The 27,831-nt window shown below is 47.3% G+C and overlaps 1 protein-coding gene across 1 annotated transcript in view; it reads right to left on the reverse strand.

Moving 5' to 3' along the window:
* The window catches only part of PARP1 (poly(ADP-ribose) polymerase 1), a 461,510-nt gene that overhangs the window by 160,517 nt on the left and 273,162 nt on the right, over window positions 1–27,831 (reverse strand). Inside the window, exons 11-12 of the mRNA XM_086926179.1 lie at window positions 21,394–21,456; window positions 11,634–11,766 (exon numbers count right to left, since the gene is read on the reverse strand). Of these exons, the coding sequence (XP_086782305.1) occupies window positions 11,634–11,766; window positions 21,394–21,456 (196 nt within the window). The remainder of the gene's footprint in view (window positions 1–11,633; window positions 11,767–21,393; window positions 21,457–27,831) is intronic.

A 27,831-nucleotide genomic window follows, 5' to 3' on the forward strand; every position in this document is an offset into this window, starting at 1 on the left:
TCAAATCTGAGTATACCCTTCCACGCTTATGGTGGACAAAAATTATTCAGAAAAGGGGGTGGTGATGAACAGAGTGTCTGAATTAAGCAGACCACTCTTACCCAGTCCAAAGATCAGGGCTTGATCCATCACCGTTTTTCAGCTCACTGCACCATCCCAGCTCAGAACTTGGCTATATGCAAATTAGTCTGACCCTGGCCCAGTGCATCATCGGAACAGGGCAGACCAAACTACCAAGCCAATTCTTATACTGGGAAGGAAACAAGCTACCGGGGACCGGTTTCTGGCATTTCAGCCGTCTTCGGCCCGGCTTGCTTGAATCCTGATGGTGCAATGAGCTAGGCACTCACATCTGAGTATACCCTTCCACGCTTATGGTGGACAAAAATTATTCAGAAAAGGGGGTGGTGATGAACAGAGTGTCTGAATTAAGCAGACCACTCTTACCCAGTCCAAAGATCAGGGCTTGATCCATCACCGTTTTTCAGCTCACTGCACCATCCCAGCTCAGAACTTGGCTATATGCAAATTAGTCTGACCCTGGCCCAGTGCATCATGGGAACAGGGCAGACCAAACTACCAAGCCAATTCTTATACTGGGAAGGAAACAAGCTACCGGGGACCGGTTTCTGGCATTTCAGCCATCTTCGGCCCGGCTTGCTTGAATCCTGATGGTGCAATGAGCTAGGGAGCGATTGTGGAGGCCTGAATTTCTGAATTAGCAGCTGCATGCTGTTGACTCTGGCAGAGTTTGGCTGCACTGTTGCTGTTAGAGTGTTTATTGTCGCCCCTAGGTACTGTTGCACATGAGCGGGCTGAAGGTGCGACTTTTGGTAGTTTAGTGAGAATCCTAGACTGTGTAGGAGGTGAATTGTGCGTGACATGTGGCTGGCATACTGCTGGGCCGACTTAGCTTGAACAAGCCAGTCGTCCAGGTAGGGATAGACATGGATGTGCTGTCTCCGAAGGTGCGCAGCCACGGTTGCTAAGCACTTGGTGAACACTCTGGGGGCAGTGGTGACCTCGAAAGACAGGACCTTGAATTGGTAATGCTGGTTGTTGATGGTGAATCTGAGATATTTCCTGTGACTTGGGTGAATGGGAATGTGGAAATATGCATCCTTGAGGTCCAGGATTGCTAGGAAGTCGCCCTGACTGAGCAATGGCAGGACCTGCTGTAAGGTTAACATATGAAAGTTCTCAAATGGTTCACTTCCTTCCTACATAAGCGGTCTCAGAAGTTCAAGATCAACAACATGCTGTCCTCATCTGTGCCTGTAACTTTAGGCGTCCCACAAGGATCTTCCCTATCCCCCACATTGTTCAACCTCGTCATGGAATCACTCACCACCTTGCTTCAAGCATCTAATGTACACTTCCATATGTATGCCGATGACACTCAACTTTACCTCAAGCTACAATCCCCGGAAGACATCAAACTTCTGAACTCCACACTCAGAAACACCCAATCATGGTTGGCCGATAATCACCTAAAACTAAATGCTCTGAAAACTGAGTTCCTTCTGATCTCACCTCCTGCGAAAATCGCCATCACCCAAATCTGGCTCAATCACCTAACTGCGCTCAATGTCCAACCCACCATCGTGGAATCCGCGAAATCCTTAGGCATCACACTTGACACCAACCTCAACATGCAGCAGCACATTAGCAAAGCAACTAAAGGAGCTAATTTTCAAATCAACACTCTGAGGAAACTTAAACGCTTCTTCCCAGCTAAGGACTTCCAAACTGCTGTACAAGCCCTAGTCATCCCTCGCATAGACTACGGAATTGTGGCCCTCAGTGGACTCCCCCTGTCAACAACCGCACCCCTAAGAGCCTCCTTGAACGCTGCCGCGAGACTCATCCCTGGTTCAAGAAAACATTCGCATATATCCCTTGACTTAAAATCCCTGAACTGGCTGCCTTTTGAAGCCAGAATACAGCTGAAAATTGCCTGTATGACACACTCGGCCGTACACCACAAGTCACCCAACTACCTCACTCACAAGCTGACTATATCAGGAGGCTCGAGATCCAATAGAAGTACAAAAAATCTCCTCCTGAAACCTCGAAGATTCCGGAAGGAAAAAACATACAAACGCTCCTTCTCAGGAATGGCACCCAGGATCTGGAATTCACTCCCTCCTGAAACCAGGCTTATCTCCTCCACTGCATTTTTTAAGAAAGAGGTAAAAGCCATCCTTATGGCCAAGTTCACCTGAACTCTATTGTTGTTGGATCAAAGATTTTGCTCCGTTTTTGTATTATTGGTTACCTGATTGTTTATTGGTATTATATTTTTACATGATTGCTATCCTATTTTACTACTCACTTACTACCGACTACTATATTGTACACAATAGTTTGTTTAATCACCCTCTTGTTGTGCCTACCCCTTGTTTCTGTAAAGCGCTCTGATATCTGCAAATATCTTGTTCGCGCTATATAAAACTTTGAATAAATAAAGTGTTCTGACAGTATGTATTGGTTGAGGGGTCTGAGGTCTAGAATGTGCCGCAGGGAACCATCCTTTTTTTTGGGATTAAGAAGTACAGAGAGTACACCCCTGTACCTTGCTCTTTTACAGGCACGAGTTCTATTGCCCCTTTTTGCAGCATGGAGAGTACTTCTTGCTGCAATAAGTGCATGTGCTCTGCGGACATAGGACGGTGCCTTGGGGGTATGTTGGGGGGGAGTGGAGGTTAGTTCTAGACAATAGCCGTATTGGATAAGTTGTCTCACCCACCTGTCCATGGTAATGCCTTCCCAGACCGGCAAGAACTGCTGGAGTCTTCCCCCGACTGGTGTTAAATGGTCGGGGGGCAGTGACAAGGCGTCACTGTTTGTTGGGAGCGGAAGATCTGGCATTGTTATTTCCACATCCTCTGCCCTTGGTGCTGTTCCCACAATATCCACCCCTGTTATTTTTTGTATAGGTGGTTTGCGTGCTCCCCTTGTTGTACTGGGCTTGCTGTAAAGCTTGTCCTCGAGAGGCTCCCCTATTACCGGAGCGACGAAAGGAACTGCCCCGAAACTGCTGTGACTGCAGAGCCCCCATGGATTTTGCCGTCTCAGTGTCCTTTTTAATTTTTTTGAGGGTCGTGTCTACATCGGGACCAAAAAGGAAGTCAGGGTTAACTGGCTGGTTGAGCAAAGTTGTCTGAATCTCTGGTTTAAACCCAGAGATGCGGAGGCAGGCGTGAAGTCTCAACATTACATTAGTGTTAATGGCCCTAGCTGCTGTGTCTGCAGCATCCAGTGCACATTTGATGGATGCATTAGAAATTAACTTCCCCTCCTATATGATCATTTCTGCTCCCTCTTTGTAAACATCAGGCAGGTGTTGCAACAGCTGTTCTAATGTGTCGTAGTGAGCCCTATCGTATCTAGCCAATAGGGCCTCTGTATTTGAAATCCTCCAAATATTAGCAGCTTGTGCTGCCACCCGCTTTCCTGAAGCCTCCAAGATCTTTGATTGTTTGTCCGGAGGAGGAGCATCACCACTAGTTTGCCCTCTTGCGAGCATTGGCCACTACGAGGGAGTCCAATGGGAGCTGGCCCTTGATGTAGGTAGGGTCCACAGGCGCAGGTCTATACTTCTTTTCAATCCTTGGGTTGACAACCCTTGCCTTTGTGGGCTCTTTGAAAAAGTCCGCAGCATGTTTGAGGACTCCTTTCAGCATAGGCAATGTTTTTGCCGATTTTTCAGAGGTGGAGAAAGTATCAAATAGGAAATCTTCTCCCACTGGTTCTGCGTGCATTTCCACGTCATGGTTGAGGGCTGCCCTTTCTATTAAAGCGTTAAACGCCGCCGTGTCTTCAGTAGGCGAGGTGTTGACATTGTAAGACTGAATGTCCTGTGCAGCTTGTGGATCATCAGGGTCTGCAGCATCAGTCCATTGCGGAGGTTCTTCTTGGTCAGTGTCAGTATGATAAGTGAATGCCATCTGACCGTATTCATCACCCACGTCCTCCTCACTTTGCGCTGGAGAATATGCATCTTGTTGTGAATAACTCTCAACATGTTCAAAGAGAACTGGTGAGGTGGTTGAGTCTTTTTTCCTTTTAAGAGGGATTTTGTACGCCTCAGGGATGTTCTGGTGCGATTTTCCGTTTATGGATGGTGAGCCTGCCAGATTCCGAGTCGATGAAGAGCTTCGACTGGTTGTCATACGAGGGTTCTTGAAACATAACCCCCTCAGAAGTGGACTACAAAGGCGCGTACACTCTTTTGGATGTGTCAGTGCTTTTGTGCTGCTCGAGATGTTTGGGGCGAGCCGTTGGTGGCAGACCGTATTTAATTGGAGGGTGACCCGTGGACGAGTCGACCTTCTTAGAGCTTGCCGTAGTGTTCGATCCGAGTTGCTTCGGCGGCTCACTAGCATGCTTGTTTCCTTGCGTCGACTCGAGCTCACGGTGCGTAACATGTACGGCCTTGGGCGTCGATGCAATCTGCTGTTTCGGGTCGGGTTTGGTCTTCGACTCGAGAGCCTTGCTCAGTAGCGGCTTGAACGCTGAAATCTTCGGCTCGACGGCCTTTTTGGCCTGGAGACCTTTGGTCTTGTCGCCATGCTTTGGTGTCGACGTCGACTGCGTCGAGGTGACGTGCTTGACTGTAAAGCCTGGCTTCGGCGCCCCGGTCTTCGAGGCGGCGCCCCCTTGTGACCCCGAAGGGCTGCCGACACTCTTCGACTTGACTGGCGTCGATGAGCTTGATGGCGTCGATCCGATGACTACTTTTAGCAGTTTCGGTTTTGGCTCTGTAGGTTTCGGTTTCGATTTTGAAAGATCGACCGATGGCTCCTTTCAAGCATTCTTAGCCGGGCCTGGACGCGGGGCTATAGAATGTGGAGTAAGATCTTGGCTAAGGCCTTCCGGCGATGCCTCGACCTGAGCCGTAGGGAGCGTATTGTCATTAGTAGGCCCCGCTACTGCGGTTGGGCCTGGCTCATCACTGGAGTCGTCATCGACAGCCCCGATGGCCTCTGCGTCGTCCCCTACCTCGACGACATCTTCTTCATGGACGTAGTCCTCATCTTCTTGCTGCGCGTCGAACTCGAAGCGTTTTCTTGGACCGGAATTTAGAGCAGGCCATACAGCTGGCTTCGTCGTGGTCCGGGGATAAACATTTATTGCACACTGGGTGCACATCAATGTGAGGGTATTTAGAGTTGCAGACGGGGCATCGTTTGAACGGGCTCCGTTCCATCGTCGTCGTAGTTTGGGCCTTTGGTGTCGAAAGTCAAAAGCTGCCTTCGACGTCCTGTTCGAATAACTGGAGAAAAACAGGCACCGAACGAGACAATACCGATGCCCCGAAGGCCTTTTGGCCTTAGTAAAGAGTTATAACAAAGTTTCCGAACTGGAGTCGAGCAAGTACATCCAAACCCAATGGCGGAAAAAAACAATCTGGGGATGGAGAGGATGCCCATGCGCACTGTAGTCCAGGGGAGGAGCCACCTATCTCGTGATACTTCAAAGACTCTTCCAGGACAACAATGTCCAATCATCCGGACCCAACACTAGGCGGCGATCTATGCACATATATGAATTCAGCAGCCCACATGCCTCAAACTGCTGTGTTTTGTCATAGGCTAACATCGATTATGTGTGTGCGCCATGCCAAACCTGTCTCACGGATTATGGTCTTGTTGGATCCGCAGGGGCGCCCAAAGCGGTGCCTTCATAGTGGTGGAAGGCTACCCCCATCACCAGGTGTTAAGCAGCACAAGCGCAATGGTGTCAGCATACGGTGTACTGATCAGTAGTAGTGAACAAGAACTTTTTACCCTGTGTCATTGGAGAGAGGCCTATAGGCACACTCCCCTTTTTTCAAAGTTCCACTACTGTGTGCTTAACTCACCCCTGGCCTACATCAGATAGATGTGGAAGGGCTTGCGTAATGGTAACGTGCGGAGTGCATGTGTGCTCGCAAGAAGTACACTACACAAGGGGTGAAGTGTGGTACAGTGCATGCATGGTAAATATGTGGACGAGGCTGTATTAGTCGACATGGTTGTGGATGTCTACGTTATCTTAATTGTTGTTAACTATTATTTTGACAGCAGTTTTGTCCTAGACACCTCATTGTCAGGTTATGAGGATCCCCCCGATGTAGAGTCAGGGCTGAAGTGGGAGTTGTAGGGTCTGATATTGCCTCTGCTGAAGTTTTTTCAATTTTCTCTCTCTGAGAAATGCCTTATGAAGACTCGTGGTAAGTCTCTGGAGATCCTTGGCGTGACCTCTCCCTTTGAGCTCTGTTGTGAAGTGAAGGAATCCTCACTGTCCTAATCAGAAGTGACATTTAATTTTCCTGCAGCCACAATAATAGCCAATTTCTCTATATGTTACAGTTTTAAAGGAAAAGGTTAGACATAATTTGTAGTCCTTTACTTTGTTTTTTGCTACATATTAGTCCCAGGGTCAGAGAAACGAAAAATGAAATATAATCTTGGATGAGCCAAAACAAAGTAATAGCTGAAGAAACCACGCAAAGCTCAAGAAGACTCCCTTTACTCTATGGGCGGTACAAAACCTGAGCCTTTCTTGAGAGTGTTTTACAGGTTGCTGCCGCCTGATTGGCTAGAGTTTGAAATGTAGTCCTTTTTTAAAAGGACATATATATAGGCCATTAAAGTGATTGTTCATTGTTATTATAGCCTATGATAATGATACATACATAATGCTCTGGGACTCCCACTGTAGGGCCCCACTTTGACAATAAGGAATAATTCAAACATGTGAATCTATGACAGATCCAATACTGGTGCTGCGATTGAGTAACTATGTTGATAAACTAAAACATTTTAAGACCATTCTCTAGGGCTATAATTTATTTCAATGCTAAAACAATTGCAGTACTGTCTCCCTAACCGAATTAAAAAGCACAATCTCAAAGTGTAACACTGGCTTTTGAAGATACTCACCCGACTACCTTACCAATTTTTCAAATTTTTCTGTCATGTACTCATTACATTTTTCTTTCTACTAAAGTTAATTGGGAATTTCTATTGTTTGATAACTTGAATTTAAATGTATGTTGCTGTCATAATATTTCACAATCATTTTCCTATAAAATGTGCAGTAACTTTGAACCAACACTCCCAGGGATTAGCCCAGGAGACCTCATTAACACTTGTTCTACTCAACAAGACATAGCTTATTAACTGTGTGACTTCATACACTGGTCTCCCCTATTCAATAATATAGTTTCACTCGATATTATTTTTAAACAACTGATCATTTCCTCTGACAAAATTACATTTGATCGTTGAGAATAGTTATGAACCATAAAATTGTAATGCAATGCCTTAACTGGCGTTTACTGTTAGTGCTTTTTAGGAAACAAAGTGTTAGAAATAATTACACAGCGGACAGGCACCTAGGCATACTATGTTCTGATTAGTAAAGTCTAAATTGGGAAAGAGCTGAATGCACTCCTTTCTTTTGTGGGCTTTTAAAGCAACAGGCATTAGGTGAACAGCCTTTGGGAAGATTTCACATAATATGGCTAGGGTTTGGAGGGCAGTGATCTTGTTCTACTGTATAGTAAGGGATATTTTTTGTTTTGTAAATGTACGCATTCTTTAGGTTTAATGAGTTGTCAATGGTACTTATAAAGCGCAAACAATCATCCTAAATAGGATATCACGACGCTATCATGACAGTAGTGAGTGGTTGACTGATAACAGGGTCATAATTATAATTTAATCAGATTTAGTGAAAAAATTTTTTTTAATTACTTCCTAAAGGACAAATAACAGTCTGTTAATCTAAGTTCCATAGGCAACTCATTCCAGCTGTTTGCCGCCAGGTGGGAGAACGCCCGTCCACCCCTCCTAGCGGTTTTCACACGAGTATTTCTTGCTCTAGCTGCCGTACGAGAGCGCAAGTTCCTGGAAGGAGCATAAAATCTGATTTTGTTTTTTAGGATACGAGGGCCCATATTGTGCAGTGCTCTATGCGTTATGCACAGTAGCTTAAAAGTGGCTCTCTGCCTCATTGGTAATAATAAGTTGATGTAACAGGTGTATATGAAAAGTGCACACTCGCTATATGCAGGGTCATTGCACTTTATAACAGATACTTACAACCAACTCAATAATACTCAGGAACGAGACTGTGTTTTATTGAATGCGACTGCAACGCCCTGCTGAATGAGAGCAGCGGCGCTGGACTTTACAATTGTTTTATCTTCTCCAAAGTCAACAGGAGACTAACTTTTAACCTCACCTCTTCAGGGCTCGGTGGAGTGTGGGCGCCATCTTCGTTTGGGCTGGTCAGGCGACCTAGCTCGGCGCCACACCCCCGCGCTCCGCCCCTATTTAAACGTACCCAATGAAGAAGCGCAGCGGACGCGACAAAGGCGCGCCTAAGTCAAGCCCGTCTGCGCCCGTCCGCGGCCGGACGGGGCTAGGCGCGCGTCCTTATGTCCCTCCTTATTCATCTGAGGACCTATCTGCTTTACAGGGTCGCTGGCCTCTGGCTGCACCCATTATTAGGCGCATTTCTGCTCTTGGCCTTGACCCTACCTCTCACTACCCTATACCTACCAACGTGATACCTCCATTGTCCCACGTTCCTGATCTTGGTTCCCCATCCCTCTCCCCTCCCTTGTCCATTATCTTACTTAAAACTAGGTCGGCAGTAAAGCACCACCAGGAGTTATTTGTGTTGCTCGATACCCACCAGCCTGACATGTTACTTCTAACAGAAACCTGGTTCTGTGAGTCCTCCCTGCCCTCTCTATTGGCTGCCCTTCCCCCTTCTTATGTGGCCCTCCGCGCTGACCGATCAGCGGGTAAGGCAGGGGGTGACGTGGCTCTTATTGCCCGATCTGAGCACAATTTTCAACTCCTTCCCTCCTCTCCTATCAATCCCACAGAGCACCTTGTGGCTCGCTCTTTTGCCTTTTCTCCCCCGCTCACCTGTTTATTAATGTATCGCCCTCCCCAGTCCTCCCACCTGTTTTTGCCAGCATTTCAGGACCTATTAGCCACTTTAGCGATTAATCACGCTTCAGTCCTAGTATTAGGGGATTTTAATTACTGGCCCTTAGACCCCCATGAATGTACTGCCTCTAAGCAATTCTTTGACTCACTTGTATCCCTGAAATTTGTCTCTCATCTGCAGACTCCTACGCATATTCACGGTCATGTACTAGACCAGGTTTGGTCTCTTAATACCTTGGTCTCTTCCATGTCTGTGTCCCCATGCCCCTGGTCAGATCATGCCTTGATCTCCTTCTCCCTCCGCCTTAAGTCGGCAACAAAGATCCCGCCTGCCAAAAACACCTGGGCGCGGAACTGGAATAGGGTAGACCTTCCTGCATTGTCATCCTCCCTCTTGAACTCTGCACCTAACTTAGAGGGTTTATCTTCTATCTCTCAAGCCGTTGCCATCGATACCTGGCTTGCGGGAGGCTGCGATACGGTAGCCCCATTACGACGGATATCAACCCGAAGATCTAAGGAGTCAAATCGATGGTTTGGCAATGACCTGAAGAAAAAAAAGCTGACCCTCCGGCGGGCCGAGAGGCAATGGAGAAAGGATTATTGCCCTCTATTAAAAACTCATTATATGACTTTGCTGAGCGATTATAAAGGCCATATTAAGCGCTAAAACTGCACATTTCTCAGCTAAAATTCTGGTGGCGGAGAATAAATCCAGGGAGATCTTCTCCATTGTCCATGATCTGGCCTATTCTGACAGGGCCACACTCAAGCCCCCCCCCCCCACCCAGTCCCTCTGTGACTCTTTGAATTTCTATTTTCTAGAAAAAATTAGTAACATCAAAGCCAACATCCCACTTCCTTCCCCAATTTTTTCTGAGCCCTCTCCCCCGACTGTTCACTGTTGTCTTTCTTCTATCCCTCCGCTTACCGAAGAAGTGTTTCTTGCTATACTTCCTTAAGTAAAGTCTGGTTCCCCGGCAGACACCTGTCCAGCCCATATTTTGCAACAGATTTACTCTGCTTGCCCCAAACCGCCAATCTCCCTTCTCAATAGCTCGCTGGCTCAGGGGGTGGTAATTCCAGCTCTTAAATCTGCCACCATAGTGCCCATCCTGAAGAAGCCTGGCGCGGATCCCTCTGCTCCAGCTAATTATCGCCCCATCTCCCTCCTGCCCTACTTGGGCAAGGTGCTGGAGCGACACGTAACATCGGTCCTCAGTGCCCATGTAGAAGCCAATGGGGGCCTAGCGTCCCGCCAGGCAGGTTTCCGGCCTAGGCACTCTACCGAGTCCGTCGTGGTGTCGGTCCTTAACAACCTCAGGGAGGGCATGGACCAAAACAACTACCAGGCTCTGGTGCTCCTCGATCTCTCCGCCGCCTTCGACACGGTGGATCATTCCATCTTACTTTCCCATGTCGGAGCGGCGGGGGTCGAGGGCTCAGCCCTGGTTTGGCTATCGTCCTTCCTGAGGGACCGCACCCAGGCGGTCCGGCTGGGGGATTTCTCGGCCACCAAACTCAAAGTCACATGTGGTGTTCCTCAGGGTTCTTCTCTTTCCCCTCTTCTGTTTAATCTCTACATCTATCCTCTGATCTTTGCACTTCAGCAGCTGGAGGTCACGGTTTACAATTATGCAGATGACCTCCAGCTTATCTTTAATCTGTCTTCTTCTCCTCATTCTATCTCTAATTTTCAGTCTATTATGATTTTTATCAGGGACTGGATGAACCACAACCATCTGAAGTTGAACCCCGATAAAACAGAATTGGTCCTTACGGGGTGGTTCCTCCAGTTCCTGGAACTCTTCTTTTTGGCCTTCTTCTTTAGGATCCCCTCCCACACCTTCTCCCTCAGTTAAGACCCTGGGCATTAAACTCAATAATCATCTCAATCTTCACTCACAAATCAGTTCTGTGGTTTCTTCCTGTTTTCTTGTTCTTCGAACTATTCGCTCTGTTTCTCGTTTCTTTTCTCCCCTTGCACTCAAGCTAATCAGGTCTGCTCTGGTTATTTCCCGGCTGGACTACGCCAACGCCCTCTACAACGGCATCCCAGCGTATAGTCTGCGGAAGCTCCAGCTGGTTCAAAACCAGGCGGCCGGATTGGTGTATGGCCTCCCCCGTTCCCATCACTCTACTCCCCTACTGAAGGCATTACATTGGCTACCTGTTAGGGAGCGATCCCTTTTTAAAACTGGTTGCATGGTTTTTCAGGCGCGCCAGGGCACTGCCCCTGCCTTCATTTCTTCTTTGTTAAAAGAGTATACCCCTGCTAGTGAGCTCCGCTCATCTACCCAATCACTTCTTCAGGTACCCCGGTACAGACGTAAGAAATGGGGCGGAGCCAATTTTTCATGCCTGGCACCATCCTTTTGGAATTCCCTCCCCGATCACTTACGTCTGGCCAGACACTACTCCCTCTTCCGAAAAGATCTTAAGACCTTTCTGTTCACCCAGGCTTTTCTTAATGTAAACTGATCTTATTTTTGCTCCCCCTCACCAGTTTTTCGTTCCTACTGCTAAATTAGTCTCCACAGTGCCAAGAAACCGCACGGTGAATGTAGCGCTATATAAATATTTTAAATTCAAATTTAAATTCAAATTCATACTCAGTTTATGGACCTCAGCCCAGAAAACTGCAGTGCTTTCATTCACAACAAGGCCACACGCTCCTACCTGGTCTCTCTATCGTCCTCCAGCAGCTGCAACTTGTAATACGAATTTGTTCCCCGGGTGATGTCTACCAATCCTAAAGTGGCGCTGAAGATCTTACCAGCTTTTTCTAAGACATGAGCCGAGTTTTCTAAGCCTAAAATGGAAAGAAAGCAAAATTGGTGAGATGGCTCCGATACTCATGGTTTCAAACCTAAATATTATTTACCTGGGTATTACACAAGTACTGAAAAGGGCGGTCTATACTAAAAATAGAATATTAAACCGGCCACATTTTCGGACCAATAAACTTGTCAGCCAATGTCAAATGAATACAAGACCAGCAAATAAAATCCCAGTTTAGATAGTGAGCAAGTTATTTTACCCCGAGTTTAGTACGGAGTAGTCGGTTTCAAAGTTGACATTAGTCATTATACTCAGAGATGGTATGGGCCTCTCTCGGGCTCTAATTAATGCTAATGTCTAAGGCGTGAACACTGGGGACTGCCTACACTGTTCCAGTCCAAGGCAAGGGCATCTTCAACAGGAATCCTCCTTAGCACTTATTAATTACTGATGCACAGAAGGATTGTGGGACACACACAACAAATCCTTGATAAATGTTGAACAAACAATGCTAGAACTATAATAACAGGAAAGACCTCATTCATTGTTTGCAACACAGCAAATTAGTCACACTAAATAACGATCATTGACAAGCACAATTGCACGTACACATTAAGGGCAATTGAGGACAACACCTATAGAGCTCTTTAAGTGCAGACATAGATGAGATTTGGGCCAAGTAAAGGTGACTGGCTCCATATCGCCGGTGCATCCTACTGTCATGGCAACAAACAGGGCTGCCCCTTAACCCCACACCTTTTGCTCTGGCAAGGGAGCGCATGGCAAAATGGGCCAGAGGTGATGCACAAGTATGAGGATTTCAATGGTAGGTTGATCATGAGGACAGCATGCCACTCTGTGCGGAGGATGTGCTCTGCTTTGTAGGACGGCCCCTTGTTAAGGGGCACTGGTTGTTTCAGATATTGGAGCTCTATGGAGAAGTCTACGGTTTACAGGTTAATTGTACAAAATCTCTGCTTGTCACAATCAGAGGAGGCACAGATGCGTTCCCATTACAATCCTGACTCCACATTTGCTGAATCGATTGGTATTAATATGGATCTTGCACCTGAGCGAATGTGCAGTCTAAAACAAACCTCTCCCCACCCTTCACCCGAACACATGGATATTTGTGCAATTTTTGGACTCTGTGTGTGCAACAAATGCCTAAGGCTCCCCTACGAGTAGCCGAAGGCTGCTCGACCACCGTACCACAAACAGAGTACCTTGGGATTGTTTTTTTTTTTTTTAAAGTTTTAAAACCTTTATTTTCAAATAGTGCACACAGCTATTCAGCCTTACATCCCGGAGGCTAGGCAGCAACTCAAAAAGCAGCAAATCAGAGTGCAAGAAGCAAAGTATCAGAACAAATGAAGGTTACGTTTTTACATTTTATATTTTGTAAGAAAGAACAGGTACAGAAAGAGGCGCCGAAACAAGCGCTAAGAAAGAAGGCAATTGACCCAATATGCAGTGAGGCCCAGTCGAGGAGTCGGCCAAGCACAATTACAACAACTATATTCAGAACAATATAGATACTAAGAACTGATGGGGGAAGGAAACACAGGATGATAGGGATATATAACCGTCAGTTGGAGTCATGGACTATGGGTCAAGTGTTCTTCCAGTGGAACGGATTCCGGTGGTATGCAGATGTCACCCCTATACTCATTCCAAGCCCCCCACAACTTCTGCCATTTCTTGGGCTTACCCCTGGCCACATACACAGTCTTTTCTCGGAACATACACCAATCCATATTGGCCTTCCACTGTACCACCTTCGGGGCTGTTGTTGCTCCCCACATCTGTGCGATGTCCCACTTTGCGACCATATTCCCAAGGGTTACCCACTGGGTCTGAGCAGTGTTGTAGTCCGTTGGGCCCCAGATATTTAAGAGGCATCTCCGGGCCTCCGCATGTACTTCCACCCCGGTCACCTCACTCATGATCATGTGCACCCGCCTCCAGTAGGAAGCCACCACATTGCATTCCCAAATTATGTGCATGAAGGTGGCGAGAGCCCCACAGCCGCGCCGACAGAGGCCGTCGGCCGAATGTCCCATATGCATCAGTCTGGGGCCAGTGACATAGACTCTGTGTAGAATCTTTAGTTGCACCAATCGAAGACGGGCGGGGATAGCGACCTCCTTGGGGGATGACACAGCACATTGCCAGTCCTCGTCGTCGATCTCTATCCCGCCCCGCACCCACTGGTCTCTCACCCCCAGAAGGAGATCCGTGCGGACATTGATCAGCTTTTTATATGTCAAAGAGATGGCGCTGTCCGGCATGTGGCCGTCCAGTACACGGTCCTCTAAGGGAGAACTTTCGGGAATCGCCTCACCCTCCGGCCTGGCGGACAGGAGCGCGTGTCGTAGCTGAGCGTACCGAAAATATTCCGTTCCACCCAGCTGAAACTCCGTCTGTAGTTGGGCGAAAGACTTCACCTCCCCGCGCAACATCATGTCCTCCACCCTGGAGATCCCGATCATGTCCCACTTATCAAAGCCTTTAGTGTGCCACAGTTTACCCAGAATCTCAGAATCATTAAGTGGAGTCGCCATTGTAAGCTTGTCCTTCCACCCCTGTGCCTTTGTGATCGTTCTCCAGATGTGTACAGCAGTTTTCGCTGGCCCAGATATCCGCCTATCAAGAGATCTCGTATACAGCGCCCTATGATATTTTCCACCATCCAGGAGCCACCGATCCAAGGCATACCCTGGACTATCCACCGGGCCATATTGGCCATGATTGATGGCCGCCAGCTGGGAGGCCCAATAGTATCTCCTCACGTCAGGTAATGCTATTTCCCCATCGTACCACGGGAGCGTGAGCTTCGTGATAGCAATGCGCGGCCGGCCGTCCCAGAGCAAGGCACGTTGCAAGCTCTCGATTTCGCCAAAGTATCTGGCCGGGACAGGATCCTGATTATTTTGCAGGGCATACAGGAATCTAGGCAAGGACATCATCTTAAATAATGCCGCGCGCCCAAGCAGGGAGAGAGGAAGTTTACGCCACCCCTCTACATCACGTCGGAGACTAAGAAGAGGGGGAAGCAAATTATTCTCATAGCGTGCTTTGGGGTCAGTGGAGATGTAAATCCCCAGGTATTTGAATCCTTGTCGCGCCACCTGTATGCCACAGTCCCTCGGGAGACGAGGCGTCCCCCCTTTCAGGACGTATAGATGCGACTTCGACCACTTAATAACCAGGCCGGAGTACTGACCAAAGATTCGAAGCACATCACAGGCCACGATGAGAGACTTGCAAGGGGAAGTGAGGTACAGAAGGATATCATCTGCATATAAGGATACTCGGTCCTCGAATTCAGGAGTCCAGCGAATACCATGCATGTCCGGGTGGCTACGTATCCATGCCGCCAATGGTTCAAGTGCAAGTGCGAACAAAAGGGGCGACAGAGGACAGCCCTGCCTGGTGCCCTTCTGAAGAACAAAGGACGCCGAAACTCGACCATTGACCGACACATTAGCCAGCGGGCTAGCATACAAAAGTTTGACCCACCCTACGAATTCCGGTCCAAAGCCGAGCTTCGTCAACACTGCCCACAGGTAGTTCCATTCCAGGGAGTCAAAGGCCATCGTAGCATCCAATGACGCCAGAACAGCTGGCTCCTCGAGTGCGTGGGCCCTAGCCAGGGCTCCGTGGAGTCTCCGAAGGTTAAGGGCAGTGTTGCGGTGTGGAATAAAGCCCGACTGGTCCGGGTGCACTAAGTCGCCGATTGCGCCAATCAATCAGTTGGCAACCAGTTTGGCTAGAATCTTTGGCTCTGCGTTCAACAGAGAAATGGGACGATACGATCGGCACAAATCTCTTGGCTTCCCTTCCTTATGGATAACCACAATGGTGGCCAGCCTCTGGTCGTGGGGAAGCATACCTGTCTCTCGCGCCTCCAGGAACATGTTTCGTAAGGGCGAAGAAACGACATCTGGCTTGATTTTATAAAGTTCCACTGGAATACCGTTGGGGCCTGGCGCCTTGCCAGACCCGAGGGAGCGAATGGCAAGGGCAATCTCGTCCGCAGAAATGACCCTGTCTAGGTCGTCACGGTCTGCCTCCGACAGGCACGGGAGATCGATACCTGCCAAGAGAGCACAGGAGTCGGTCTCGGACCGGTCCAAAACCGAAGTGTAAATGCCCTGAAAGTAGTCCGAGAACGACTCGACTATTGCCCTCGGGTCAGTGACAAGCAAGCCGTCGTCCCCCAGCACCTCCGGATCTACGCGGCCCGCTCTCTCCTTCTTGTCAAGCCAAGCTAGGAGTTTGCCCGCCTTGTCACCAACATCGTAAATCCTGCCCTATTGTTCCCTACCCATGATGATGGCAGCGTCTGAGGCAAGATCGCGATATTCCGATTGCTTAAGAGAGAGGGTATGGAGCAACCCAGGCGTCGGGCCCGCCTCCAATCGGGAGTCCAGCTCCATAATCTCTGCCTCGATGCGCACCATGTCGGCATCTCTGTGTCTGCGGACGTCCGCTATGAGGGTGAGGGCCTCACCTCGCAGCACCGTCTTGAACGCCTCCCATAAGGTGGCTGCTGACGTGACTGACCCAGTATTCTCAGTAAAGTAGAGCTCGATAGCCCTGGCCAGGAGCCCGCGCATCTTCGGGTTCCGAAAATACCATGGGTTGACCACCACAGGCCGCTCGGTAACCACAATGTCGAGATCAAAGGACACCCACACCGGGGAGTGGTCCGAGATGCCCCTTGCCAACAAGCGGGCCTCAGAGATCGCCGGCGCATGGGCCGCTAAGGTCAGGACATAATCTATTCTTGAGAGGCTACCGTGCGCCCCAGAATGGAACGAGTATTGGTTCTGGGTGGGGTGCATAAGTCTCCAGCAATCAATCAGACCCATGGTGTCAAGGAAATCTGGCAACCAAGGTTGTGAACTACGAAGATCTCTGGGCGGATGCCTGTCCAAGGTCCCGGAGCAGACTGAATTGAAATCACCATCCACAATAAGCAGCCCCTCAGGCAGATTCAAAATGGCGCTCCCAAGGTCCTGAAAAGTGTTGTTCTGTAACCCCGGGGGGACATAAACTGAAACTAGAATCAGGGACCGCCCCTCCCATCTCCCCGTGACGGCAGCGTACCGCCCCCTCTCGTCCACGACAGTGGAGTCAATCTCAAATGGGAGAGACGTGCGCACCATAATCCCTGCCCCCTGGGACCCGGAGGAGAACCCAGAATGTGCCACCATTTTGAAACCCTTCCTATTAAGCGCACAACACGTATTACCCACCAAGTGTTTCTCCTGTAACAAAATAACATCGGGCATATTTCTTCTAAACAATTGCAAAACCACCCCTCTCTTGATACGGTCACCCAAGCCATTAACATTCCAACACAGGACTTTTAATTTCCTACCCCCCATCGTCGAATCCTGGGCCGCCGCCGACCCCAGTAGACCTCACAGATACATTGAACGAATTAGAGCATACATTGCATTGCCTTAGAAAAGGAAAGAAGAAGCAAGGAAAACAAACAAAACCCCCCCACCCTGCACCCCTGCATCAGACTAAAGAGCCCCCCCAACCAGCAGTGTGCCTGTCGCCCCATGAACTAAACTACAAGAAGACCCTAGAGGAGAAAGGAGGTCACGTAGTCCTCCCCCCGCCACCCTCCATGTTAGAGAAAGGATATTCACATTAGAGTGCTACATTACGGCTTGCAGGTCATAGTCAACAGGAACACCAACCGACAAAGTTAGTGTGATGAGTACTACTCCTGACGATCAGGGCCTCCAGAGGCACCCTCCGAATGTCCCTCCTGCTCCTCGCGTCTGTGCGGTAGAGTGTCTAGCCAGTCACTCACAGACTCAGGCATGTCAAAAAACATAGCACGACCATCGCGCTCAATACGCAGCCTAGCGGGGAACATCATGGAGTATTTCATCCCCAAGTCTCTGAGACGCCGCTTCACTCCCGCAAAACTTTGACGCTGTCTCTGAACAGTCCTAGTAAAGTCCGGATAAAAGTTGACATCCGCATTCTGGAACTTGAGGGGCCCATGCCTTCTCGAGGCCTGTAGGATCACATCTCGATCTCTGAAGTTGAACAAGCGGGCAATGATGGGTCTCGGTGTGGCGCCCGTCTTCGGTGGTCCACCCGGCATTCTGTGGGCCCGCTCGACCCAAAAGAAATGGCTGAGGCCCGCCGGGGCCAGATGAGTCTTTATCAGGTCCTCGACAAAGAGGTCAGTGGCCGAGTCCTCTGCACCCTCCGGTACCCCAATAATGCGCACGTTTTGCCGCCTGGCCCGTCCCTCAAAGTCTTCCAGCCGCCTTGAGAATAGGTCATTGATCGACCTCAAATTCCGGACCTCCGTCTGCAGGTCCGAGACATCAGTCGTGAGGCTCGCAGTTTTAATATCCAATGATTTAACTCTATCATTGGTCTTGCCAAGATCAGCCCTGATCAGGTTGAGGTCGATCGCCAGGGTATCGACTTTGTGCGTCAGGACCTCGTGTTGCTTATGCATCTCCGTCCTGATGCCAGCTATAGCCCCCATGATGTCCCAGAGTGTTGGCTCCGACTCATCTGGCGAGCCCGCACGTAGAGAGTCTTTCGATTGAGCGGCCACAGTTGGCGAGGTCCTTTGTTGGGCGTACCGGTCTATCTTGTTGGTCTGGGGTTGAACCGTCTTCCTGCTGACCCGGTTCGCCGTTCTGTCCGGGTCGCCCCTGCCCGCCATGTTGAAACAGGAGCAGAACAAAGGACTGGCCCCCCGAGGTCCCTTCGAGCACTCAGGCAAGTGCGGAGCGTAGCAGCCACAGATGTTCAGTCAGCGATAGGCCACTCCGCACACTCTGCCGGCTGGAGCAGGAGCCGATCACTCTGCATATCGATCATGCACTTCATCGTCGCAGCCGCCGGCCATCACCGAGACAATGGTCCGCCCCTGGCACGGAACTTCAACACGACGTATCTTTGTCAAGGAGTGTCGGATTTTGAGTCGGAAAGCAGATCCGGTCTCTACGACCATTCACCAACTAGAGTCCACCACCGTGGAACAGGATTTCAACCAGGATTTATGCGGAGGGTCTGCGGAGCTCCGAGCTTACGCGGCCATCTTGCTTGCCCGCGAAGCTTCCACCCCCCCCCCCCCCCAACCCCCCCCCCCCGCTACCTTGGGATTGTTGAAGCAAGCCCCTGTACACTAGCAAGGGATAACTGGATTCTTCACAGTGCAACTCATTTATAGAGAGACCGCTTCCTCCACAAATTCTTTTTATTGGTCTCTCCTTTTTATAGGGGTTTTTAAGTGGAGGAGGAAAGTTCTAGAAGCCAGACGCCCCCAGTCAAATCTCAGGATGCACCACCATCACTCCACCTCTGTCCCAACGTTCCTGCACAGTATTCTGGAGCATTCCAATATGGTGACTTCAAGTTATGTGAGATTTTATGAGAGTCTCCGCTCCGCCCTAGCTGACACAGTTACCTGATGTGTTGGCCTCCATAGGTCTGGCCCTCCTTCATTTCTGTGATCCTGCTCTGTCCCAGCCCAGAAGCAGTCAGAAAAGCTAATTACCGGATGCAGATTTCCTCCCGATCCCTTCCTTTCCCAGGAACTGGGTTAAGCACTGTTAAGGACTATTGCGTAAGGAGGTCTTTCATTCTGCTGCTGCAGTGCAGAGTAATTAACCTGGCCCAGTAGGGGAGCAAACCTTATTACGAGCTGAGCTAGAGACATATGACAATTCATACAGTGCCATAAGGATTGTAGATATGTTGTCAAGGAATATCGATCTACACTCATGGTGCATGTTAACTCTTAGATTGACACCTCGCTCGACCTGGTAGGTCTAAGTGGGCAAAACCCCTTAGTGCAGATTCCAACTACAATGAGTAGCACGGTTTAAGCAACACAGACCTTTAGTAAGCCCTACAGGACAACACTATGAATGGTCACTCACATTATAAACTATATAGACAAAGGTACCCCCTAAAAAATACTTCAAAGGTCAGAGAGCTAGGGGGAAAAGAACAAATGATACGGAGGAATGCTCCCTCATGACCTGCATTGCTTCCCAATAGGCTGATTGTGTCATGCATATAAACACAATTATTTATATATTTTATTTTTTATACAAAAGATGTTTTCAATACTGCTTTACATTTTTGATTCACATTAGTACAAATAGAAAAAAATAATCTAATTATACCTAGTTGAAAACATTTTTATGGGCCCACGAGTAGTTTCACGGTTACAAGCATGCTATTACTTTGCATTGTAGTGCATCAAATGGGAATTGTATCTCATACCAAGATCATTTTAGGAACTATGTAGATGACGATAGAACAACAATGGTACTGACATGTGATTTACCCCCATACATTTAACCACACACAACCATTCAAACCTTATACATAACAACTCACACACTCGCTCCACACAAACTAAAGACCCCAACCACATGAGCGTACACCTCTGGACTTGGCAGAGAGAAAACTTCAAACGATATCCACCATGATGTTTTCAATTGGGAGATCACAAGAACCAGGTCAAAGCACGTTTCGGTGGGAACAACAATAACCATCCATTGTCAGGACCACTCATATATCTGGTTGCAGGTGAGTGGTGGGGGGGCATCGTAGTGAGTTCCTAGCTTGTTAAATTTTATAACTAAAAGAAAACCTGGTCTGGATACCCATGCAGAGGAGATGGAGGGGCAGCTGAATGCAATGTATAAAGCCCAATAAGATTCAGTAAGTGACTTCCCTGTTGCAAATAGCCCTACAAGCGGCAAAGATATACCGATTTGCCAGGCTATTGGAAATCAATTATGAGCTCATGTCCGGATATTCCATGAGATGTAACTGCACCATGGTGTGCGAAGAAACCGGCTACAAATTTTGCCGTAGCTTTCCGTTTTGTCTGTTGCAGAATAGGCGGGTTTATTCTGGGATACAGGGTGGTTCACTCTATATTTTTCCCTTTTGTCAATTTCCTTCCTGTATTTTTTAATATTAAGAGGAGGCAGAGTTTTTCTGTTGTAGGTATAACCTTACGATTCTCTGGACTCTTGTATCGTTCTGTTCCCAACCTTGTATTGGATCACTCATTATAAAGCCTACCCCAGGTCAGTACTAATCCCTGAAGGGTCCCTTCTTCAACAGGCTAGCATTAAGCAGCTATAGGGCTGAGCACGAACATGATCTCAAATATGCACCCATACACATGCGCACATACATATGTTCATTGGTTCACATGTAACGAGCCTAGAGTCTCTTACCTAGCTGAGCAGTAGCAACTTATGGGCACTGACAGATGCCATTCGGTAAATTCATGGTAAACAGATAGTGAGGTTCACTCATAGTAAAAAGTCAAAAACCATATAGTTAAAAGCGAAAAAAGTAGGGGAATTATGTAGGCAGAACATACTTTGCAACTTATACATACTCATTCCTAACAGCTTCTTTTTCTTCACAATACAAGTGTCTTAAAAGAAAAGTAAGCACAGCATTAGACATCTCTGAAAATGTGTAAAATCATTATTGCAAACCTGACAAACAATTGTACATACAGAGAATCAGACATCTTCACATTTAGGATCATATTTCCTATTTATTATTGATAGGCAGCCATCTGCGTTAGCAAAGAAACTCAATTTCTCGGGTTCACTTATGTGCTCACCAGAGTCTGGATCAACTGCAGCTCCCCCTTTCACAGTTAACTTCATTTTCTTTTCTAATATCCCTGTGGAGGGTGAGCGAGATGGGGGAAACCGATTATTGAGAAAGACAAAGCATAGTACAATTAACAAAAGATAACAGCTTAAATAGCAGGAACTTTATTTCAAATGGTGAAAGTTAGGCCATGCTATTACCTTGGGTTTCAGAAAGCGTCAGTTGGGCAAGAATACAAATAGTAAAATATCATTACATTGTCTTTACTGTATGATTATTAATAATTAACATGTACCAGGAGATAAGATCATCTGAGATAAGGCAGCGTATATTAAAATATATAAATAACAAACATGAATGATATTCACCAACATTTTAGGTCTTTCTCCAGACTGTCACAGCTCATTTCCTCAACACATTGAAATAAACAGAGAATGACTTTGGATCAGCCATTGGTTGGCTTAGAGTAGCTGCCTTTTGCCATTGCTTGTTTCAGGTGCTATTCATATTGTATATCAGGCCCCAGGAATACTGCTCTGTTTTACTTTCTGAAATGGTGATTGGAAAAGGAAGCTGTCTGGCACATGCCATGCACCTCAAACCAACATTCACCTGAAACTTCCTGTTGACATACAGAGGTCCCCCCACCCCCTCAATAATGGAGCTTTTACTGGTACCGTAAATGCAATATTCGACCTGTCTATCTCCCCCTCCTGCCTTTCCTTTACATCTTTGGTGACCTAAACATCTGGTTTGACAAACTTCAAATGCTTCATCCAAACACCATCTTATCAGGCTAGGCCATTCACATCGTGATCCAGATTGCCATCGGCCAGACCCACATAGCAGGCCATACATTAGACCACATGTTCTGCAACTCTAATATTATAAAAATCCATACTCTCCACTCAGTTGGACCGATCTGTGTCTCATCTCTTTCTTAAATATGATCCCTTCACATCCCTTAACTACCTCATATCATTTAGCAGCACCCTGGAAATAGCTGAATATGGGCAACTTTGAAATTCATCTAGCAAGCAATTTACAAGTGGGAGGAATTTTCTTTAAAGAAGCTGTGACTGGATGATCCCACTGAGAAAAACTATGTATAGAATCCATGTAACTAGATGACCACAGATCTTGACAATATCGCTCTAAAAACATCAAAACATGCCAGAATCAAACGGAAATCTCTTTGGATGAATGAATACCTGATAAAAGGACACATCTCAACACATCAATGATACTGGCATAAAGCCCTCTTGACAGAATATGCCTTCCCAGACACAACAGAAAGTTTAAATCATACATCTAAGAAGCAAAGTAAACATAATATACAAGCACGTTCAAAAATGCCAATTGTTCACCCAAGGAACTCTACAATATACTATTGAAATGTGAAAATCCTGAAAGCTGTCAAACAACGTGTATGAAATTGGGTTCTTGTTGAAGTACCCACCACTTTTTGCTTGTTAGGTCGAGCTGACCTGGCATTCAATGCGAAAGCATTGAATGCTGTCAGCAAGACAACTAATGTTACCCGTATTTGGGAATGTGGACAGCAGTCAGACGCGCGCCTGTTCATTGTCAGTTTTCACTGCGGGAGCGCGCCTCTCAGACGCGCTTGCGCAGACACGCACACACAGCCCCTGCTTTCACTTGGCTTGCATGCAAACACGGCGCACCCACACACAGCCAGCCCCCACCCCCTGACCACACACACAGGCGCGCGCGCACATACACACGCTGCCGCCCCCCTGCACACACACACACATACAGACACGTACGCATACACCCGCCGCAGCCCCCAACCCCGCCTCCGCCGCATACATACAAGCGCACCCCCGCCCCGCCCCCCCAAAGCGCCACTTACCGCCATTCTAAACTTCTGCAGCCTCCACGGGGCTCTCCCTCGGGCATGGGAGCCCCGAGTCACCAGCACTGCTTCTTTCCGTGGGCGCGTACGCGGGCTTCTGAAGACGGAAGTCCCGCCCCATGGAAGGTTTCGGTTTCGCGCACGTCGCCCTGCCGGACTAACCATATTAGCACAGTCAGATTGCGCTGTAGCCTGATCCGACCCAGATCAGCCCCGAGGATTAAAGGGGTGCCTTTCGGATGCTGGCCGACGAGGCAGCGCCTTGTTTGTGCCATGCGGCATGGTCGCCTTCTATGCCTTTCTTGAGGTGCGGTTGCTTCCTGCATTGTTCAGCATTTTGTGTTTGTCTTCTCGGATATCCTGTGTTTGGTGGTTTTCTCGTCAGTTGCCCGGCATTGAGTGGGTATTGCTTTTGTTTTGTGATCGTTTGTGATTTTGTGGCTTTCTCCTCCTTGTCCGATATTAACGTGTTCCTCCCGTGTTGTCCGAAATTCTGTGTTTTCCCTGTATTGTTCTATGTTATGCTTTGCAGAGCATTCTAAGAAGTGCATAACATTCAAGAAAAGCCTCTAAGTCAAGAGAACACCAAACCCTTACTTACAGCATAATATGGGGTAATCTTTCTTAGCTGTCTTTGTACCTCACCCCATGTTTGATATTAAAACAAAGCGGAGAATAAAAGCACTTACTTTAGTACTATCTGCCCTCTACAACTGCAGAAAATGTAAATGTATTGTTTTTTGGATTCCCGTGAGTGAGCAAAGGGAAACCCTGAGACTGTATGTTGTGCGCACGTAAAGAGAAACCAGGGTACGAGGGGTCTGCGTGAGTGAAGCTGGGAGAGACACAAGGCGGTAAACGCGGAGTCGGCAGGGATAAAGTCGGAGGCCCTGTGGAGGTTATACAACACAGTGGGCTAGTGCCTGTTTTACTGTCCCTGTACGGTACCTTTGTGGGGCGAGATTTCAACACTCCACAGATTGAAATGAGGTTTTGCTTTTAGGTGTCCTGTTAGTGTCACTCTGTAAAACCTTTACTTTCTTTCAATGTTCCCCCCCCCCCTAATTAGGGCCCGAGTGGGCTTGTGGTGCCTTATTTGCTTCTATAGGTACTTGTCTGTCCTACAGGAGCCTCCGAGCGGGATGCAACAGAGTCACCATTAAAGCCAAGTAAACTGTGGGGGTAATTTATTGGGGGGGGGGGGGGTCCCCACCTCTTTTTGGGGGAGGGTGACGAAATTGGTGTTTATAGGTGGTTTATAGATTACAACAACAGTTTGGACAGTGAACCGACCTGGGAGTTGCTTTTCTGTCTTTACTTTCTGTTCATAAATGACAAGGATAGTAACGGTTGAAGACCCCGGTCGGGGTTTGCTAGGAAGCTTGGGGGAGGAGCCTGCTTTCTATACAAAGAGCATGAAGTTATGGGGGGGTTATGCATTAATTTGTCGATGGCAGGCTCAGTAGTGTGTTCGGTGTTAGAGGAATGTAGGTTTACTAGTACTTAAGACGAAGAATCAGTGGCTTGTAAAAGCTCGTGCTAGAGAAGGCGAAAGGGAATCCTTTGATAACCTGGCGAAACACTTATCTTTGGGCCAGACAACGTAAAGTCTTTTATCGGTTGAGTGCTGTCATAAAGATTCTTCACAGTGTCAATGCTAACACTCAAATCATTGTCACGCCAAATGTTATGTCTGTCTTCGTACACAGTAAAGCTTTCGGTCCTCGTGGTACACTCGTTTGTCACGTAAATACAACACATATTGCATTACAAATGCTATAGGTGTCACATTTGCGAAAGTTAAAACTATTGGCATTGTAAATGACAAAGCTATTCAATTCACTATTTTCCAAACCAACACATAAATAAAAAATGTGTCATTTACAATACCAATAGCTCAAACTTTCCTAATGCGAGACCTATTGCATTGCAAATGCTTGGTATTTGATGCAACTTTGAAGTGTACTGGGTTCCTGCTAACCAGGTCCTCAGTACCAGTGTTCTTTCCCTAAAACTTTACAGTTGTTCCGCCAATTGGCAAAATATTTAGCAGCCTCTGTAAGTCCCTTGTAAATATTCCCCTGGTACCTAGGGCCTGATGGACTACAGGGGGTCCCCTAAGGGCAGCAGCACGAATTGTGCAGCCCTAAGAGACCCCTCACCAAGCATATGCAAGACTGCGATTGCAGGCTGCGTGTCTTGGAGGAAAGAAGTTAAAACACGACATGCCACACATCCCTGTGTGCCATGTTCCTAACACCACAAAGGGGTTTGATCCAGTAGGGAGGAGAAGTGTGGCTCACTGGTTAGAGGAGGCATACCCTGAAGCAGAGGTCAGACCCGGGACCAGGGTTCGATTCCCAACGCGGCAGGGTCCCAAGCCCAATTGTCCACGGACTCGATAATTCTCGCTTCGGTGCCCACTCTAAGCACTAGTTCACACTATGCAGCTCTGGGCAATAAGCTTGCTTAATCTCCTCAACGCCCCCCCGCGGCGGGATGCCTGGCTTTCACCTTGGGGATGCCCAGTACGGGTTATCTCACAGGGAAAAGCCAGGACGGGTTCCCAAGGCAAGCACTGAGATGCCCAAGGGTAAGTAGAGCGCTATATAAGAACGCACATACATACATACATACATACATATAGGGGCTGTTGTGTGGGGAGGGATCAATGCCAAACCACAAAAATACTTAGGGTCCCCACTTGGCCATTAATCAACAATAATTTGAAAGAAGCACAACGTTCACATCAATCTTGTGTGCTGGAGTATTTATCTCAAATATATTTCATACTTATTTACCATTCTTTTAGTTGCAATCATATCCATCTGGTACAAACAGAACATCAGAATACACAAAAACAACTTAAAGATTAATGAATGCAGATAACAGAACAACATCAGTGTTATTCAGTACAGGTAACACAAAATGACATAAAACAATAGAAAATCGAAAAAAATACTTTTTCACTGAACACTAGTGTGTTGTTGCCAATGAATCCAAGGAATCACTCTAAATAAATTGTCCTACACATTATAACTAGACATGGGGTTTTATAACCAATTTTATGTTCCCACACTCTGCGTTGTCCAAAGAAGGGAAGATTTAATAGTTCCTTAACAAGGAAAGATTCATATCAGAATCATAGCCTGTAGTTTCATATTCGAGGTGGTACTTCCAATACATCCCCATCAAAAAATTCCAACACGTTTCGACCTCATATACTGTCGGGTATGTGGAGACTCTTTTAGGAGGTCACTCTTTGCGACAAGTCCAATATTTACGAACAGTATTTTGATGTTTTGTGAGAGGCTGTATCACCAGATCCTGAGTACCACTATAGTGGTCTAGGGAGCCATGGATATTCGAGAACGTCACCAAGCAATGAAATGCTCTCTCCCAGTAAACGTAAAAACATGGGCATGGCCAGAATGTGTGATAAAAGTTGTCTCTCGGGTGCCACCCCTCAAAGAGGTGATCCACTGCCACATCCGAAACTGGTGATACTTTGCTTAGTTACAGTAGCAGGGATGTGGAATTCCTATAGCCCGACGCCCAGGACATATTGTTTGGGGTCAAGGGCAACAAGTTTTAATGTGCATTTTGTACTTGGGACAAGCAGGCCCAACCCCCTGCAGCACAAACCCTTTGGCTGCCAGTTTGCAGTAGCACATTAAGTGCCAGGGAAGGGCACTGCCTAAAGTAAAGTTATTATTTGGGTGCCTGTGTTAATGCTGTTCAAACTTGTATTTATGGTTCATTAATTGAAAGCCTTTATTATTAGGGTGTGCGTTCTAAGTAAATGTAAGTTCTGATGGCACTACTGACAGTGGTTCCAGTATAAAAATGTGTACACACGGTTTCAAAGTTTAGCAACATAAGGCTATGCATAATGCTCCCAGAATGCTCTCTGATTAGATGCAAATATTTACACAAGCTTGAGAGCAAGAATAATGACTCTGCTTTCAATATAAAATGCTCCTAAAAAAATGAAAGTAGGAAAAAAAAGATTTTGCTAAACTACTGTGAAATTTCAGGTACAGTTTCTTTGCAGCATCATTTAGTAAAATGTGTTGATGCATGCTAGTATTTTGCAAAAATATTCATATTGGAAAATCAGTGTAACCAGTTTCAATAGGATCATGAGAAACATAAAAATAAACAAGCACTGGCAAAGCCAGTAGGTCTGAAATTAGTGATCAGCTTTTTAGTTTTGCCAATACGTGACTTGTTTTGGCATGGTTTTTGTAAAGATGTCTTGATGCGAGAGCTGCCGGGCCCTCACCATTATAACAAACGTTGGCAAAAGCAAAAAAAAAATTGGTCTAAAAAAAAAAGCACACACTGCCACATTAGTTACTGCCCCTGAACAAAACTACTTTGTGTACCAATATACTCCTCATGAAAGAGCTTAATGCCATCACTCACAGTGAAGCCAGCCAATACAGAGAGGGAGAGAGAATTTTAACAAACACAAACGGTTGTGGTTAACGCCAGACCAAATTAGGAGCCCTAATATTAAAGAAAGTCTCAAAAGTGCACCCTTGGTATATGTCCTTGCATTAAGTG

Source organism: Lissotriton vulgaris, chromosome 6 (genome assembly GCF_964263255.1).
Source record: "Lissotriton vulgaris chromosome 6, aLisVul1.2, whole genome shotgun sequence".
Taxonomy (NCBI): domain Eukaryota; kingdom Metazoa; phylum Chordata; class Amphibia; order Caudata; family Salamandridae; genus Lissotriton; species Lissotriton vulgaris.